At 41.4% G+C, this 19,848-nt stretch overlaps 1 protein-coding gene across 4 annotated transcripts; it reads right to left on the reverse strand.

The window, feature by feature from the left end:
* Window positions 1–367: 367 nt before the first annotated feature.
* Window positions 368–18,942, reverse strand: sh3tc2 (SH3 domain and tetratricopeptide repeats 2). Of its 4 annotated transcripts, XM_044127980.1 has the most exons (23): window positions 18,571–18,942; window positions 13,652–13,763; window positions 12,490–12,588; window positions 11,222–11,344; window positions 10,617–10,744; window positions 10,301–10,406; window positions 9,998–10,141; window positions 9,177–9,378; window positions 8,933–9,006; window positions 8,584–8,779; window positions 7,480–7,616; window positions 7,173–7,223; window positions 6,792–7,096; window positions 6,180–6,374; window positions 4,325–5,185; window positions 3,995–4,215; window positions 3,671–3,837; window positions 3,191–3,368; window positions 2,944–3,094; window positions 2,506–2,628; window positions 2,208–2,358; window positions 1,927–2,123; window positions 368–1,475 (listed from the first exon to the last, which is right to left on the reverse strand). In XM_044127980.1, the coding sequence occupies exons 2-23, from the start codon at window positions 13,683–13,685 to the stop codon at window positions 579–581; spliced, it is 4,740 nt and encodes a 1,579-aa protein (XP_043983915.1). In that variant the 5' UTR covers window positions 13,686–13,763; window positions 18,571–18,942; the 3' UTR covers window positions 368–578. The 4 variants fall into 4 exon arrangements, with proteins under 4 accessions (XP_043983915.1, XP_043983917.1, XP_043983914.1 ...); XM_044127982.1 differs by lacking the exon at window positions 13,652–13,763 and having other exon boundaries at window positions 18,571–18,941; XM_044127979.1 differs by lacking the exons at window positions 13,652–13,763; window positions 18,571–18,942 and adding an exon at window positions 13,764–14,613.
* Window positions 18,943–19,848: the final 906 nt, after the last annotated feature.

Here is a 19,848-nt window from a genome sequence, read left to right on the forward strand (position 1 = left end):
AAAATCAGTTTTATAGGATAGTGTTACATTTTAGAAACAAAAACTGACAACATAAAACATTTCCGTTTCAGATATTGGGCAGTTTTGGCCTAAATTTATAATGGAAGCCAACAATGCCCTCATGCTATTTGAAAATGCATAAAATAGGTATGTGCTGTGATGGTGCAGGGGCTAAGCACAACCCACATATGGAGGCCTTACTCCTCAACGTGGCTGTCGCAGGTTCAATTCCCAGCCTGGTGACCTTTGCTGCATATCTTCCCCGTTTCTTATTACTGACTTTCCTGTCAATTAACTATCAAATGAAAGCTACTAGAGGCAATAAAACCTTTGAAAAAGAAAGTGCATAAAATAACCACTCAGCAACCAAAATAAGACTTTTTTTTAATGTGTGCATTATACTGCAATGTAGAAAACAAGTTACATTTACAGTGTGCTGTAATAACTACATCAGGGAAACAGACTATGCTTTGATTGATTTACAGTATAGGCATCACATACTAAAATTAAAGATAGCCAATCGGCTGGAACGTTTTGATTGGTTTTCTGGCCAGAAAAAGGGAAGAGTCTCTGGAATGCTATGTGTCACCCTCTGTGTGCTCACTGTGTGCTTCACTAAATGTATATTCCTCCGCGTGTCTCCTAGCATTATCCTTACTTGCAGCTTTACCATTGTTCATGGTGGCAGTACCCTTCCATCCAGTGTCACAGTCTGTCTGAGTCAGATCGCTGAGAGCATCCGTTTCTTTACTCGGGGTGCTTTGTTCATCTGGGATATCTGAATCTGTGTCTCTGGCATCTGTGTGTCTGGTGAGATCACCTGTAGGATTTGCAGGTATTTGACTCGGCAGGCTGTGGTCAGAATCCAATTCTGAATCTTTCCCTTCAGCAGGATTCTGGTAAGTGTCAGTGGTGCTGCTGGAGTCTGAAATGTGCTCCTTAGCCGTGTCAAAGGATCCTGTTATGACGCTCTCGCTATATGACTGACTCGCAATGGTGTCTGTCTCAGAGCCTGAAACATCAAAATAGCGACTATCTGTGTCACCAGGGCAGTGACTGTGATCCTTCTGACCATAATCTCCCTCAAGATTCATGTCCGTCAACATTTCCCCAGAGTCAATCTTCACCGAATGAGCCCTTGCCGCTGTACTATCTACAAACCTTTCGTCTCCAGGTACAAAATCAGAGGTAGAGTGAGTGTCATTCGCACTTTTTCTGTATCCAGTGTAGACATTTGATAAATTCTCCCTTTGTAGGTTGGAATCACTGTCTGGGAAGCTTTCAACTCTGGCCAGGACTCTCTTCAGACTCTGAGCTCTGTCTATGTACAGCTGGCACAACTGAGCATCAGGCATGTGGCTTCCATGGATCTCCGCCAGCTTCATATACACCACATACAGAGCTTCAGGGTTAGCTTTGTCCTCAAGAGCGGCTGCCAGTGCTAAATAGAAGTACCCCACTGCATCAAAAGCATCCTGCAAAGGTCCAGAAAGGAAAGGTCGATTAACATAATTTAACCTACAGACAGTGCTTCAGCTGTTGTGACTATATATGTATATCTGCTGACATTAGATGTAAAAACTATGAATCTGACCTTTTTAGAAAAGTGGCAAAAATTAACTCACTGTTTAAATATTACCTTAAGAAGTCCTACAGCAATTATTTACAAGCAATGAAAATAGCAATTGAAACCAATAGAAAAGGGAAATGTGAAGGAAGATGCTGTCATCATGAGACCAAAACTGATGTTGCTTTTTAGTCCAAACATGAAAAACTAGCTCTGCAGATCTACCTAAAGACACCCAGGAAGTGAAATTTTTAATTTCCTGTTTGGCCCAGTAGGTCTCTCTAAATTCTGACATGGGGCATCGAATAAGAACATAAGCACAGTTTGGATGTTTGACGCTGTCACGGCGACTGCAGTACCTTGAAATCATGTAATGTAATGTTTCCTAGCCTGCAGTAGACTTTAGTGTAGTAGCGCGCCTCTGCACTACTGTGCAGTATAGGTGGACACAGGGAAAGGGACTTCAAGTAGTTGTATTCTGCCATCTCATACTGCTGAAGATTGTAGTAAATTGTGGCCAGTCGATGATATGCAGTCCTCTCATTTTCACGAACTCCTGCACGAGAAAAATAATAATTGTGCAGCTGAATCTATATCTGTACTACATGAAGCAGCAATGAGGCAAAAAGGCAATGCTTACCTGTTTGGTTCGCTATTTGAACAGCCAGTGTTGCATACTGCAGAGCTTCCTCCTGCTCTCCTTGTTTCATTAGTAGCTCTGTTAATTTACTTAACAAGCGGAACTCTGAATGAACGTCTTTGATGCTCCGTGCAAATGGCAGACTACCGTCCTGAGGGCCGAAACGAATTGTTTTATTAAAAACAGCGTGGAGAGAGGAAAAAGAAGAGAATGCCCATTTTTACCACAGGTATTGTAGAAATTGCTTGCTCATAATGACGTTGCCTTGAGACAGACAAAGCTTAATATCTGTACTTACTCTGTAGAAAATCTCTGAAGCCATTCGGTTCCTGTGGCCTTTAAAGTAAACGTCTCCCGCCTCCTCGTAGATGCTCAAAGCAAAGTGAGGGTCGTTCATCCTCAAGGCTGTCTTCACTGCTGCCTGTCAAATACATTTGTTATTCCTCGATTTAACATGTCATTTCAGTTGTAAATATGTGAATTTCTTGGCAAATTTGCTACATTTTATTGAAATTAAAAAGAAAAACAGAATTAAATGTGACTATCAAATATGCAAAAGACTACGAGAACTTGGACATATGCACCACTTTCAGTAAGGGCAAGGATTGCTCAGGAATGTTGAGTGTCCACATTCACTAGATGCCAGTGCTATGACAGGACAAAGGGCTGAACCAGGACAAAACAAGTAACTGAAAAAAGAGTCAGTCTACACCTTAATACTTAATTTCCTTCTTACCTGCAGGTACATGTCAGCCAGCTCGTCCTCCTGGATGAGGTAATAGATTCGTCCCACCTGCAGCCAGGTCTCTGACTCTTCCTCCCTCTTGCCCAGATCAATAGAAATCCTCAGACTCTGCTTGGTGTAATCAAGAGACTTACGAGACGATCTGGAAAATTTCCAAAAAAAAACAAAAAACAGAATAAAACAGACAAGCTTGAAGAAATAGAAACCACTTGGTGCGAAAGATGCAAAAGAAAATTACTTTTCTGTGTTGAGTGAGAGGTAGAGGCTGCTGAGTTTTTCCAGGTACTCTCCTTCCCGTCTCTTGTCCTTTAGCTCTCTGGACACTGAGACACAATGCTCATAGTAAACAATGCTCTGACGGTAGAGCAGCATTTCGGCGTACAGCACACTCAGAAGCTTGGCTACCACCATCTGACCTGCAATAAATACAAAACAATTGGGATATTAGCAAAATGGCAAAATTTTCAGACAACGATACAGCCGGGAAAATATGTATTGACCATATAGATTTGCTCAGTAAATATATTTTTCATTATGCTACTGACAGTGTTTACTTTCCTTAATGTGTTTCCAGAACGCATGTGATTTGCAATATTTTATAACTATCATAAAATATAAAGATGTATTCAGTTCTCTATTATATTCAATAGAAAGCTGTTAATCACAAAACCCCTCCCACCCAGCAATATCTTTACACGGTGGTTGTGCTGATGCTTACTGTGCAAATTTCTGGCATGCAGTGCAATTAGCAGCCCCATTTCATAGCAGGCCCTGATGTCCTGACTCTTCCCTCTGTCCTTGTAACTCTGCCCAAGCCAAAGATACACCTGAATGTGTTCCTCATCGGTTGGACTCTCCCAGAGATCCAGAAAAAGGCACAGAGATCTAGAATGGGGAAAAGGCATGGTAAGCAAAATTTTATTTGTCCCTGTATTGGTGAGATGTTCAAGGTGTGATCATCTTTTCACCCCATGGCTTCTGAACCATCCACCCACCAATCAAACCTCACCACTGCGTGACCCTGTAGAGTTGAAACACTGACCTAACCAGAAAGCGCTCCGCAAGGAGGTTCGCCCCAGCATCCAGCGCCAGGCAGCCCAGGTTAGCCAGTGCCAGCGCCTGATTCCTTTGGTTGCCACTCTCTCTGGAGATTTCCAAGGCAGAGTGAAGATGCCAACCTGCCTCTCGGACCCGACCCTGATGCCTCAGACACAATGCTAAAAGGTTATGGATGACCCCTTGCTGAGTGGGACTGTCCGTGCTCTGTTTCCACAAAAAGAATCAAATCAGACATTGCTTTGGGAAAATAAACAGCTTCTAAATATTTTTTCTTTGGCCTTCTCTGTTTCTTATTGTTGACTGGATTCCTCACCTGTAGTGATGTGAGCAGTGGCTCTAAAATACTCTGAGCCCTCTCAGCCTGATCCGTCAACACCAGCAGCCAACCAAGTAGCACTGAAGCCTCAAAGCCATCCTCCTCATTGATATGGCTTCCTGTCTCCACAGCTTGTTGTGCGCAGTGTACTGCTTTATCCAGCGCACCATACTGCTGGTAGGTCAAAGCCAAACCCAAACAAAGGTCCCGCTGTATCTTTATGTCATCACCCTGCTCAGCTACGGCAAGAGCCTGCTGCAGGTAAACCACTATCTGAGCGGGGAGTAGTGAGGTTCCTTCCTTCCAGCACGGATTCAGACGGACAGAGTTCCTGATAAACAACTCAATCCTCTGGAAAGCATCACAAAGTGAATGGTCTTCTCTTGAGTCCAGGCTTAAGGAGGCCAATGCTAAGTAAGGCATGTATTTACGATGATAGAGCCAGCTCAAGAGCCAGTTGAGGTCCAAAGGTTCGATAGGTCCGCCTTCAGTGGCCGATAGTGTGGCTGAAAGAAACTGAAGTCGCTCAAAGAAAGGTAGCGTGTCTTCTGTCTTCTTAAGAACTAAGTAGAGGCTAGAGATGAGGTAGCAGACACGAGCCTCCAAATGTTTGTCCCCCAACACGACGGATCTTCTCAGGAGGAGCTTCAGCAGTTCAACTTCATCTGAGGACATGAAAGCATGGCAGGGAAGACAGAGTATTAAGGCACTGGCCTTCTCCAGGATCTGGGGCAGTTTATCAGTCATACGCTGCTTCAGGTAGATGGCAGTGAGGTTTGTGAAGAGAGCCACGAGAAGTGGTACATCAGAGAAGCTGTTGACGCTGACATTCATAGCTTCCTCGTAGTATACTCGTGCCTGAGGAAAAATAGTCATGATAAGTGTTTACTGTCATAAATTGTCCAAGACTATTGCTACAGTGCCTTGCAAAGTATTCATACTTCTTAAACCTTTCATTGTGGATACAATGTTTCCACATTCGCTATACAATGTTTCCACGTTGTATCCACAAAGTTTAAAGATTGGGATTTTCCATTTAGTTTCTTGAGTTAATCTAAGAAGAGGAAACAATTTTTTGTGGAATGTCTCTAAAACCTTTAGAAATGGGTAAACTGAAGATTTTGCCCTTTTCTTTTTTGAAGAATAGTTCAAGGTCTGTCGGACGGAATGAATATATTTAGCTTCATTGGTCTTACTATCAGCTCTTAATGTCAATATTGTACATGTTGAAGACAATACATTTCTGTTTGTCCAAGGACAAAAAAAAAAATCTAGCTTCAGTCTCAGATGATTAGAGAAACTTCTTTCACACTCTGTTTCCCTGATAGTTTGTGTAAAACTGGAAAGTATACAGTAAGAACTTCATATGGCTTTACTTTTGCGTTTAGCCTCTCTTTCATAAAAGGCCAGGATTTTGGGCTGCACAACTAATAGTCTCCAATAGGCTCCAACCTGACCTTTGATTTCTGCTGCTCCACCAGAGCTACTATGGTTACTTCTCTGCTTGGTGCTAGAGATGAGGTAGCAGACCTCATGCTATCTTTTAATGAAGTCAATATAAGTGTCTGTAGTTCATTTATTGCAATTAATTCCATTTAGATTGAAACCTATTTGTCGACAAAATAAAAAATTCAGACTTTCACTAATGAAAAGTGTTTGCACAAAAAATTGCGATGAAGCAATTAAAAAAAACAAAGTTTTTGTTTGTTACTTAACAAAACGTTAAAAGGTTCCAAGTGTATCAACACTTTCGTAAGGCACTCTCAGTATAATATAAGACAGAGTTACTGGAGACAGCTCTTTTTATTTTTGAAAAATATCATGATTCTTATTTGCTTGATGTTCCAGATACCTGGGAGAACTTTAGCTTTCTGGCGCAAAGTCTGCCAAGGATAAAGCACGCACGCCGATGTGCCCAGTGCATGTCCAGCCTCTTGGCGCACTCCCTGACACTCTCAAGATGTCCGGACAGTTCGTCCTCAGTCTTCTCACCGAAAGTCATCCACAGGAAGGAACAGTGTAAGTCGTACAAGGGCAGAAAATCCTCCTGGAAGACACACAAAAAAGGGCATGAAACTAATGGTATTTTCATTTTCTACTGTCTCATAAAGATAAGCTGTTTCATGAAATGTTATTCAAAATGTTCTTTAAGAACTCCGAGCAGTGTAACAAAACATTGTTTGTTTTGCATAAATGTCAGTATTTGGGCCCGGATGTGGTGTCATCCACATTCTTGTTGATGTGTTGTATAACAACACATTTTAAGAAAGCCTTTAAGGCAATTCAGGAAGCTGAGCTCATGAATTTGTGGATAAGTACACTAATGGTCTGTCTAGTCCGTATATCATAATGATTCAGAGCTTTTGTTCTAGAGATTTGTATGTCATTGTACTTGCGTAAGCCAAACCCACCCGTGTTTCTAACCAGGTTGGAGTAGCAATGAACGAACAGTGACTTAGCTCACCTGGAAGTGTTCGTGGTTTAACAGAGTCAGTGTCGGGTCACTGAGCTCCGTCTTCTCCCCCTCCCAGCTGTTCTCTTCCATGAAGAGAGGGGGATCCTCCTGAAACTCATCTAGCTCTTTAAATGTGTCCTCCAGATTGAAAGAGAGCCGCTCTCCCTCTCGTGGCAAAGGATTGAGGGAATGATAGAGGGACACGCGTGGTGAGGCGACAGAGACAGAGGCGTGGGGGGAGGATTGGTTCTGTGTTGTCCCATCGCTTCTTTCGGACATAAGGCTCTGACGGGCGCTGGAAAAACCCTTGAAATCTGCGAAGAAGTAAAACGAGTGCGTCAGCTGCTAAAAGAGTCTGTATTGCATATTATAATTTGTTCATAATATTACCATGCTTTGGCCGATTCCGTATGTACATGAAGTCGGCCTCATCCAGCCTGTCTGAAAACATATAAGGTAAATCAGCTTAAGCTTTCTCTTACCAGATGAAGAAAAAAAAAAAAGGAGACCAGTTTCTAATGAAAAAAAACAAACACTGAAACAACAACAATTGTTGTGGAAACATGCTCAAACCATGCATCAAACAAAATAGGAGTGAAATATCCCAAATAAAAAATTTGCTGTGGCACAACTATTTTTGGGTTCTATCAGTGATAAAAACGGTAAAATCCCTTAACTGATCCAGTGGTTCCTTTACCTAGTCTGTACACAGAGCTGATGTCTGATGAGAAGAGTCTTTCCAGAAGGCAGCTTTCGCTTGGCTCTGAGCTATACGGGTTAACCTGAGCCAGGCTGGCCTTCTCCTCCTCTGTGAGAAAGACCAATTGTCTGTCTCTGTGAGAAGCAAACAAAGGAGGCATTATGATTGCATGCATCTTCCCAGCATCATCACCCACTCTATGACTGACAAGCCAGCAAACCCAATGTAATGCCTTGGAAAATGTATGCATACCCCGTGAGCCTCATGGTGACCACAAACTATTATTTATTGTGTTGGTGGTCTGGTCACAAAAAACACTGCAAGCCACCCAAACATCTACAACCCAACATGGCAAACAGAAAAAAGGAGTCAGGATGCTGTGCTGTAAGCAGGAACTAAAAAATAAAAAAAAGCTGGTGAGACTTGATGGAGGGCTGAAGCTAAATCAGCGGGAACCAGTGGAAGAAAAGGTTGCAAAACATGCCCTGCAAAAGACTGGCGACCTGTCCAGGGTGAACCCCGCCTCTCGCCCGGAACGTAGCTGGAGATAGACACCAGCAACCCTCCTGACCCCATTAGGGACAAGGGTGAACAGAAAATGGATGGATGGATGGTTGCAAAACATGTGAGACTGGTGAAGAGGCTCACTTTCCAAAATTATAATGATCATAAAAAATGGGCAAAGCTACAATGGGATGGTTAATCTTAGTCAGATTGAAAGGAGAGCATCTCATCTTTGCACAGCTATTTTTAAGTTTGTAGAAGATATTCAATTAAGATTGTTATCTAGACTTTGATTCGACTGTTTAAGAGAATATCAGACCCACTTTCTGATTTTTATGTTCAAACAAAATTTGAAAACCATGTATTCTTATACTTTCACAGATATGTGCAAGTTTGTGTTAATATGAAATATCTATAAAGCATGCAAACACAAACAAAATGCAACATTTTAAGCTGTATGAACCTTGCAATGCCTTCCACAAATGATTAAAAAACAAAACACAAACCTTAAAAAAGCCACATCTCATCTTATAATAAGAATGAGATAAACTGTGTGAAAAGAGGCCAATCTTGGGCCATTAAAATGTGATTTCTTACAGGGGTTTAGTGTTTAGAGGCTTGACGTGGGCCCTGTGAACAAATCCAGTGTGTCCTGTGGATGTGTGTCTTCCTATGAAGACGCAGAGTCCCCGCATCAGTAGACCCTGGATCTCCACCATGTCCCCTTGACTCAGCTGGAGCTCATCTGGCCCAGCTGGACTGTAGTCAACGATGGCTTCACAGGAACCGGTCACTGAAGGATCAGATGATAAGGCCAAGGAGAAAAACAGATGAGATTGCTGGAGCTTGCATAAACATTTGGAATATGAATCTAAATTGAATGGTCAATCCATGTGGGTTAACTCTGAATATCGGCACAATCACAGAATACGCAGAAAAGCTTTACCAATTGCACTTTCAAACAGTTCCTTTTCTACTGATGAGTATCCAGCTTGGCCCGGATACTTCCTGAGGAACCACCTGACCAAACAGGAAGTAGAAAATATTGAAGTCAAGCCAACTCCTGCATGAATGTTCCTACTTCTTGTTGGCCTTTAACTAAAGTTTAATAAGGAGCATGTTATATTGAGATACTGTAAAGTGTGTCATTTATTAACCCATGACCAAGATGGCTTATCCGTGGAACTTACTGGTAGAAGGGGTAGGGCAGTGGCTGCATGGCGTGGATTGGCACCTGGCCGTGGTTCCCCGTGGCGAGCATAGTGCCCTCCCAAATGTCGTCCTTCCCCGTATCCCTCACTATCAGCAGGTCATTCTTTTTAAATGCCAGCTGCTCCTCACTGTCTTCATCCTCCTGACTTCTGGTGAACAGCGCCTTGGCAAAAAAAGATCCTGCAAAGGAGAGAAGAGAGCTTGTGCAAACGTGCAAAGCATACGTCTGCGTGGATCCAGATGTAGAGGTATTCAGTGATCTCGGTTTGGATAAAATCATTGTGGTTATGGATTAGCTTTTCTGTAACAGCAACTCTGGCCTCATTCAGTCACAAATGATGGATGGTGTATATACCCTCCTATTAAGCTAATGTAATTTTTATCGCTATTTGCCAGCACTGCAGTATTTTCATACGGCCCGTGTAGCTTTTTGTCTGGAGCACAGTAATATCTTCTCAATAAACTGGTCTCCATGTACATGGATATAAAAACTAAATGAAACGAACAAAAAAAAGAGTAATATCTTGAGCCTGGAGGGACGTTAAAACACAAAAAGTACGCTACCAAGGAAAGCAACACACCAATGAGACGCAAAGAAAAAATAGCAAAACTATGTGTCGACTTACACTGGCTAAAGCTACATTTTTGGATAGGAAAAAAATCCACACTTCCAGAGAGAGTTTTTCACAATTCAAAGCTTGACAAGCAGCACACAGGAATGGCCCAGCAGAGTCTAGCACTAGGATCATTCTGGCTCTGAAAAAAAAATTAATTAAAGAAAGAAATCAGCACTGCTCACCTTCTTGAAGCAGAAGCCCTAAGTAGAGGGTGGCGAGATGCTCCTCGTCCACAGTGACATTGATCTCTAACTCACGAAGCAGTTCCGAGTCCAGCCAGAAAGACTGGTCACACAAGAAGTTCTCCAAGCATCGGGCAACGAAACCTGAAGCACAAAAACAGACAAAAAAAACAGCTGCAGTGCAGTGACATAACCATTGCTAACCATTGTTTAGTGTTGGAAATATAAAATAAGCAAAATTCAGTAAAAGCATACAAATAAAACTAAAACTGAATATCTATCAGAAGGAGGTTGGAGTCCTACCTAATGAGAGGTAAGTTGAAAACTTCCAGATCTCCTCCACCGTCTTAAATGTGAGCACAAAGATGTCCTTCTCAGCATGAACAGAGACCAGACGAGCCGACAGGTCCTGAGGAAAGAAGCTTTCAGGTTTCAGCTTCCAATCATGCATCCCTGTGTCGATTATAAATTTTAATAATTCATAAGATGCTATATCTCCGTTTGCCTTATGTATATACAGTACATCCTTTAGCATGTGAGAAGGAGGATTATTTCCAACGATCTTCACAGAATGAAGGGAAAGTGCAGTAGAACAGAGGAAACACCATTTTAGTCTCACTTTAAAGAGCTGAGTGATGTCTTTGCTGTTGCTCTCCACCACTCGGAGTCGTGTGCGCAGCGCCTCCTGCAGGTACTGGTCTGGATTATCACCGGAACGCCTCCTCCCAGTAAACCGGAGCACGATTTCTGTGTGAAAGATACGTAAAGCATGATCAAAAGCATAGATGGAACAGGGGTTTTTTTTTGTTTAGTTTTTTTTCTCCTGATTTTGTCACTAAAGATAAAAGAAAAAAAAAATCTTTGGAAACTATAACATTTTCTACATTAGAAAGAGATTACACTTTTCAAGACTACACTGTAGGTGCTTTGTGAAAGTTTTATGTTATTTGCTTTGTGTGCGAATCAGGAGTCCCAGGAGTAATAACGAAACCATTAGGCCTCTTACTGGACTCCATTTAAACCCATTTCTCTTGACAAACCTGGTGGGATGTGATGGATGAAGCTGAATTGCTGACTGAGTAACATTAGCAGACACATGAATATGATTCATCAGAATTCCTTTCATTCATAAAAATTAAATCCATGGGAAGTAGCTTTGTAGATGCACCATGATTACTAGCTGTTTTTTTCCCCAACAGATGGGAAAGTGGAGAGGAACTCTACCTGAAGAGAATTTCTCCCCGACTGAAATTTTACTTCCTCGAAAGAAGGCCTCTTTCTTCTTCCAGTAGCTGTCATGTTCCTCTCCTTGTCCTGAGTCTCCAGTTGGACCATCCTCTTCCTCACCTGTTCATACAAAAGGCTAAAATATAAATCTTGTTTTGTTTTTGTTTTTTCTTTCTGGCTCAAGATGACACGGATAACACATGGAGGGAAACGTTCACTGTTTCTTAAACAACATCCTTAGATTTTGCGTGGGATAGAAATATTTGTTGTACGTAAAAACAGCTAACTCTTTTTCTCCTCTTGCGAGGACGGCTCTAACTCAGTTTCAATCACAATCCACATGTCTGACTGCAGTTTGGATATTAAACTCTAAACATTTCCAAATGACACAGGATAGTGATCACTGCTTGATACTAAAAACAGTGTCTCTGGTTGGTGTTATAACAGACATACGACACCTAATGTCTTGCCATTTTCTCACTTCATCCAATATTTTTTACATATTCCAACAACCTTGGCTTAATCTGTAATCTATTCATCCAATACCTTTTACTTTTATTCATGCACCTCAGTGCACACATGTGGTTCTGCATGTTTCAAACATGTAGTGCTTTGGAAAACTCTTAACGTGTCATGTATTTATTTTGAACCTCCATGTGAAAACACTTTCCATCTACATCCATTTTTACAAAATAGTTCAACTATAGTTCAATACTTTACAAGACAGATCAAATGCAGGCTCGCCGAAATCTGATGTCGTTTGCAGCCGCTGACACATTTTCCTCCAGCAATGCCCTCAATTTAAGTCCAACCAAGTTCTCACCAACTCTGATTCTGCTAAAGAGAGCAATCCGTGTAGCATGACGCTGCCACCACCATATGTTATGGTGTGAATAATGTGCGCAAGCTGATGCGCAGTGTTAGCCTCGTTTGACCACAACACCGTCCTTCATCGTTTCTGGCACGCTAAAAAGTGGTGTTGATAATTTTGCGAGGCACCATCAATGTCTGCCGGACGGACGTGCGCGTCATGGGTTGCTGAAGCATGTAATTTTCTGCATTAAAGCTGTGACGAGTTTCCCATGGCTCTCTCCATTGTGCAGCAGAGAGGATATCCCAAAGACTTCCTCAGTTTGTGACCGGAGGTAAAAAGCAACTATGCTCCTGCTCACATGAACCTCATAAGCGTGTTTCTCCGCCGATCTAATAAAGGACTTCTCTCTAATCAACAAAGCCTTTCTGTCTTTGTCGCACCACTGTCGTACCTTGAGTCATGATGTTATTGTCTAAGAAGTGTTCATTTGTTCCTCCAAGACTGTATGGTGGTTCCCTCCAAAGAGCATCCAGCTCAGCAGGGGAGATGTCTGCAAAACCAAATAAAACAACAACAACAAAACAAAAACATAATGGAATTAAAGTCAGTCCCTTCTATTGTTCATTTTAGGTGAAGTACTCTTGAAATATTTCTGAAGGTTTTTAATATCTTACCAATCCCTCTTTAGGTACTAGTTTGAGCATGTAGGGATTAAGGTTTCTGCCCACCACCTCGCCTACATGTGTACAGTAAATATGAAGCCACAGCCAGCAGTCAGTTTGTCTTAATGTGAAAACGAAACAGCTACCCTGCTTTAAGACAAATTAAGCAAAATCTGCCTTTCAGCACTTCCAAAGCTCATTAACACTCTGAATAGGAGTTTTAGCCTAGGAGTTAGAATAGTTTCTGACAGAAAGCAGATTTAAAATGACCTTTAGGGATTTTAGAATCATGTTTTGCCCTTTATAATAGGGATTTACAATAAAGTTGTGTATACATTAAATGGGATATTAAGGTTAAATCAGGGGATTATTTTTGAAATTATGGCCAGCTCCTGGATATAGCTTCACTGAACAGACACCGTATCTAAACATGGATAAAATCTGAGTATTTCTCACAAACATTCCAGGAAAATAAAAAATAAAAAGGGTTTCGGGATTGGGGGATGTGTTAAACATCACTGGGGTTGGGGGTTTCAGCCACAGTTAGTTTGGAGATTTGTCAGTAGGATAGAGAGCACACACAGGCCTGGCTCGCATACTTACACTGATAGGAAACCCTTCAGATGTCCCTGTGCTTGACTGCTCAGACACCTTCGTGTCAGAGTAATGTGTCACCAAATACACGGTACAAAAACGTCTATTATTAATTTCCTTTCTCTCTTTCGACATGCTTTGTCAGTGTAAATTAAAAAGAGAAAAAGGTGAACAATAGAACTTTATCATCCAGATGCAAAGCGTTCACAAGACAATGGGGGAGCAAACACAATATGCAACATGACATTATGCCAAAGAGAACAACAGTCTATTCTTTCCATCGGAACGGAGTTAGCACAAACGCACGCAAAGTTATGCTGATGCAGTGCAGGATCACACCATGCCCTCTCCTTTTACCTTCTTGGCTAAGTGTGTTACCCATGCTGCACATTGACCTATGTCCCTGCCTATCTGAATGCAGCGGTCCGTGTCATGACAGCAGAGCACAGAGAGCGGGCCGGGGACCGACCTGTGAAGGAGGAGAGGCAGACTTTGATGAGCGGGCGACAACAGGACGAGTTGAGGAACGGTCTGCAGCAACAAGACGCCATCTGGCCCAAGAGCCGGCAGCTCCCAGAGTTCAATGCCATCCCATCAGCTTCCCTCAGCCACTTTAATAACAACTCTATCTCTCTCCCCCTCTCTTCCTTTCAGTTGCCCGAGCCTAGCTTCCCTTCCTATTTCTGTAATCCCTTTTCCTGCTCTGCTCACACTACCGGTAAGTGTAAGCAGGACCTGTCTCTACAGTCCCCCTCTCTTCTTCTTCTTCTTCTCCTCTATCTGTCTGGGACTGCTCCTCTTTATTATATTTCTCTCTCTTGCAGCCTCCATCTGCCCCCACCCACCAATCTCTCTCTCTCTCTCTCCGTCTCTCTCAGTAGCTGCCCAGAGAGTCAGTCGATCCACAAAGCACTCTTTGCAATTGGTATTGTGTGTGGGGGTAGGCCTTAGAGAAAGTTTCCTTATGATTCGCCCGTGTGCGAGAGAGAGAGAATGCACTGAAAGTGTGTGTCATAACAACAGCGTGCTTGTTACTGAGGTGATGTACTGCTGACCCGCTGTAAGGCAATGCCTGAGAGGAACGGGCTGCAAGGTCAAGTGAAAGTGGAGGTGAGAGTCGCCTGGTGGCACAGACAGACAATTGGATATTCCACACAAAGGAACATCATGAAAGTTATGTCGGCTGTTGCACAGGCGCAACTGAGTAAATCAGGATACCAATGTAGGGTTAATATAGTTCAGTATTTCAGTTCAACAAGAAAAACTCACAAATTACTTCATTCCACGCAGAGGGATCTATTTTATTTGTTAATTTTGATGATTGAACTATAGCTTAAGAAACCCCTGAATTCATTATCTCAAGAAATCCAAATTTTACAAGAGTAACAAAAGGAGGACGTTTTAATACAGAAATACTTGAGTTGTTTTTCCATGTAGTACAAGGTATATGCACTCAATGCTATATTGCTCTCCCTATTGACAATATTTCATAGATTCTCTTGGGTGTAGAGCAACAGAAATGGTTGACCAGTGTACTATATGTAATGTAAAGAATAAAATCCCACTGTCTGCTAGTTCAATCATAGTATAAATCCCTCTAGTAAATAAACACCATTTAATGAGCTTTCCAAAATACAAGTTAGAGAAATTGCTTTGGAAATTGGATGAAGAACTGAAATATGAGGAGTTTGTCAAGAAAAGCTTGGAAAACGCGATTATAGCCAAAGTCACGGCATTCTTATGAGTCAGCATAGGTTGTTATAATACCCCAAATTTTCATGCATTTAGAAGTACAAGTAGAGACCCTCCTTCATTCAGGTAACACTGACGATACAGGCAGTTCTACTACATACAACCAGTGGTTGACAACTCTATCAAAAGAGATTCCACATTGGAAAAGCAAGCTGTTCTATGCTCTGAAAGTAACAGTGTGACCTCTCTAGATGTATACATGGAACTCTACTGATGAAATCTATCTCTGGGTTAAATAGTGTCTCCTAGAAATAAATCAGGATATTATAACTGAATGTACAATAAATTACAGAGATTAGTTCTTTTTAAGCCTCTTATGACAATCATATTTACTTAGAAAATATGAGATTTTCTAAGGAACCCATATTTAAAATAGCATTTAGTTGACAGTTTTCCTTTGTTGTGTTAGGCTATATCACATTAACAACATAAGGGGGAGGGGGAATGTTGTCCATTGTCATTTGCTACAGATTGTTTTGGTAGATATGACAATTTTATCTACTGAAGAATTTTCTGACAAAGCCAAATGTGAAGAGGGTGAGGATAAAACAAGCTTCAGTAACTCATTCTTTAACTTTACATCACACATAATGTGCTTACAGTTACCTTCCAAATATGTCAACATTTCTTTTGAGTGCCACCGTCAGTTTTAATTGTGCAACCATAGAAGAACCGTGGTGTTATACTTCAAGAAAATAAAGATTATTCTCACAGTTCTAGCATCCAATTGCTTTCCTAAACAAGACTATTTATAAGAAACATCTCCATAAGTTCAGTGATTGAGTGGTGAAGCAAAAGGCGGAATCAAGTGTTTTAAAGACAAGCAAAACATTATGACAAGATGAATTCACATTCAACTACTTTTGCCTGCAATTCCAATTGCCTTTGACGACAAACACAAACTTTAGGGAACATGGTGAGATCAAGAGACGCAATAACACATAAAAAACTAAATAGTTAATAATTGAGTCAACATTTAACTGCAAGGTTAGCTGGTAATTCTCCGTTGCAGCTTTTTGCAAAGGCAGCATGAATGTGTCACATGACTGTTCCACACTTGCAATTAGACCTACACCACTGGTCCGCTTACCGTTGTTAGTTATTCTAAAATGCACAAATTTGGACTGTTGGAGGAAGCAGGGATAAAATTCACACAGCTGTGGGGGAAAGAGCAGACTCCAGCTGAGATTAGAGCAGAAACTCTCTTGTCATTGTTTGCTTTGCTTTCCCGCTATCTTTGGTGCCTTCTCACAAATGGAAAGAAAAACAGATTTCTAAATGGGTACTTGTCGAAAACTTCTAATTCTCTCTTTCTGTGCATTTTTTGGAATCCAGTGAATTGAATAACCTGATCGTTTTGAATGAGTGTGAGGATTTTACTTAATGGGCCAACACTAAATAGACCATACACTTAAAACAGAATAAAATAGCCTGTTTTTTTCTTTCTTTATTCACAAATAAGTTACTCTGATACTTGTAAATATAATCCAGGACAATCAATTGTCCTCCGAAGTAACCTCATTAGTAAATGGAGTCCATCTGCTAGTAATTTAGTCTCAGTCTGAATACAGCTGCTGAGTCAAGGCCTCTGAGTTTTTTTGTTGAAAGAACATAATGAACAAACAGCACCATGATTGTCAAGAGTCACAGCAGACAGGGATAATGTCGCAGAGAAACTTAAAGTTGAGCTAGGGTATAAAACAGCATTACAAATAGATCTAAATTGATCTGCAGAAGCCAAGAGGCCCCTGGTAAATCTGAAGCACCTGCAGAATGCCGTAGGTCCACCATAAAAATCTGTCAAAAGGATAATAATAGTCGTGCAATCAACAAATCTGGTGTTTATTGTAAAATATTGAAAAGAAATCCCTTGTTGAGAGAAAGTCAATAGAAGTTCTGTTTGTAGTGAGACACAAGTTATATAGGTGACACAGCAAACATCTGACGAGATCAAAATGTAAGTTTGTGATCTACATGGAAAATGTGATATGGGGCAAAACAACTAACCCTACAAACACTCTGAACAAAAACCAGGCTGAAACATGGTAGTTGTAGCATGATGCTGTGAGGATGCTGTTTTGTTCTCAAGGATACGGTTGCTCCAGTGTAAAGCACTTTGAGTGGTCGGCATGATGCTACATAAGTTATCACATAGAAACGGTATGAAAATGTATTTAGGTTATGACAAAATTTGAAAAAAAAAATTAAATAAACTCTGTGGGTTGCTGTGTCCATGAAAACTGAAGGGAACCAATTCTCTGTACGTGACTTCCAGCAACTGAAATGAAATGCAGATGGTTTGTTCCTCTTTTCGAGCCTCAGATCTCTGTTCACCCCGAGCACAAGGGCTTGATATCCTTGCCTGGGATCTGTGTTGTTATCTTGTTTATGCGGCGCGCTGAATGGTCACGGCTGAATCTGTGCATGGGTATCCACTGAGGCAGAACGCTGTAAACAGCCGCAAGGCAAGCCAAGGCATATCCTGACACTCTTCTGACTGGCCTGCTTGTTTTCTCTTGGGGAAGCAGATGGATAATCTAATAAACACAGAGTTCTCAAGGTTGATACGGGCAAGTCACATGCACGGGACCTTTATGGGCAGGAGCCAATGGCTGCACAAGGGTTACTGATAACCTCTCTAAAACATGCTTTTAAAACATTATAACCTGTTCCCTTCTGATGTTGTAAAAGCCACAATATCCTCTTTTTGAAAAAACAGTGGAACCAGCTGCAAAGTCACAATCGTCTGCTCATCTTGCAGATCTGTCAGGGTCACTAACACCTCTTTTAGTGAAAGGGGTTATCAACCCCAATGCCTACCTACTATAAACAACCATCCAGTCTTCACACACTGAAAGCCTGCACTGCATTTGTGACACGACAATCCTCACTCCTCACTGTAACCTAATGAGGAACATATGGCGAACATACGACTGTGTTCGGATGTTGCTTTCTGAGGTCGCTCTCTCTGAATGTGCGTGCAACATGTGGAGTTTGTGGCAGTGGAACATGTGCAAACAGAGAAAGCAGAGGGTAATGTGAGAGAGGAGCCCGGGTCTCTAAGTTTAGACTAGACCCCCCACTCGCATGCCTGTGTGTGGCTAAGACAGAGCAACTCTGAAGGGAGATTTCCATAATGCTACACAGCATTAAAATAAACTCTCAAAGCAAAACCGTGAATTTCTGAGGCTTTGTGGAGTTTTCTTCCTCATTCTTTTTTTTTTATCTTGCAAAATCAGAATAGATATGATTACTATAAAAGAAGTTAATCTTCTCTTCTTCGTTCTTCTTTACAGATATTATCAAGCCAGCAGTAAAATGAATATTCAGGTAAAATCACTACTCTACACTCTTTTCTTGAAAAAAATAAAAGTTTACAGCTGGTAGCCAGTAAACCAACAGCTTTATGGTCATGTAGCAAAGTACAAAGTACAGCTGTGTTTACTCAAAAGGATTAGGTTTTGGACACAGAGTGAATTTGGAGTATGAATACAAAAAAAAAAAAAAAAAGAAAGCTGTCTTACCTCTGTGTTACTGCCAGCTCTCCCCAACTCAATTCATTCCTCTCATACTTTGCAGGATTTCTGTAAATCTCCCTCTGTCTGAATCTCGCTTCTCTATACAGCCACCATTACAGCTGCTGACTGTGCTGTCATTCCCCACTGTCAAAAGCGCAGAAAAAAAAAAGAAGAAAAAAACAGAAAGAGAAAGATTGTGTAAATCGGTAGGGGTGAGCTGCAGTCCGGCATGTGTGTTTCTGCTCCTTTCAAAAAGAGCATGTTAGTGAGTGAGGAAGTTTTAGGCTGTAACTCCACCCACACATTTCTTTGGGACGCCGGAACAGCCCACATTTTCTTCCTTGCCCTCATTCCCTTTGCAGACACACATACACAAACACGCACACACACATATGAACAGACTCCCCTCCAGCCACCCACCAACCCCCCAACGCACACACACACACACACGCACACCCACACGCACGCACACACACACACACAAACACGTGAGCCACGAGTCACTGAAAAAAAAGTAAGATTATAAAACAGCTGAATTTTCATGCAGCCATTGTACAATGAAAGACAAAACGCTTAATAACCTGTAGCCTTTTTCCTCATTCTGTGCTCACCAGTGGTACCAGCTTGGTTTGACGCTCCCCATGCGATGACAGTAGATTACAGCAACAACCAGTCAGTTGGTACGCACCATTGTTGGAAAACCACCTGTCTAAGTTCCAAGAATGTAATGCCTTTGCACTTACCTGTCTGACAGGCTACACACACAAACACACCTACAGGTGGCATTCCACTAATTGTACTTTGATGCCAAGAAATGTGCTATAATTTGCTTGCATGGCTGTAGAAAAATGCTGAGGGAATAAAACAGCAGCTACCTCCTGTTACTGACTTTGTATAATAACTATCGTTCTCCATGAGGCAGGGTAATTATACCCAGGCTGGATTTGCTTTGTTTTTTTTTTTTTCTTTTTCATTTAAGGTGCTTTGTTGAGTATAAACTCTGGAACTGATTGTACTCGTAAAATAAACTGTTGAAGAATATGTGCACATTTTATCAAAGATTTTAATGAACGTTTCTAGGCAGAACCTGAATAAACTTCAGTGACAGCAGCAGCAAAGACGTGGAGTTCATTAGCTGCCTCAGGGGAAGCTTAGCTTGAACATACAGATTTTTTTTTTTTTATCATTAGCTCTTAAACTAGTTGAAGCTCAATTTTTGGTTCAAGACAAAACCAAAAATCTAATGACCATTCTTGACTTTTACAGTTTATATAAATTCGTTCA

This window comes from Gambusia affinis, linkage group LG09 (genome assembly GCF_019740435.1).
Source record: "Gambusia affinis linkage group LG09, SWU_Gaff_1.0, whole genome shotgun sequence".
In the NCBI taxonomy this organism is placed as follows: domain Eukaryota; kingdom Metazoa; phylum Chordata; class Actinopteri; order Cyprinodontiformes; family Poeciliidae; genus Gambusia; species Gambusia affinis.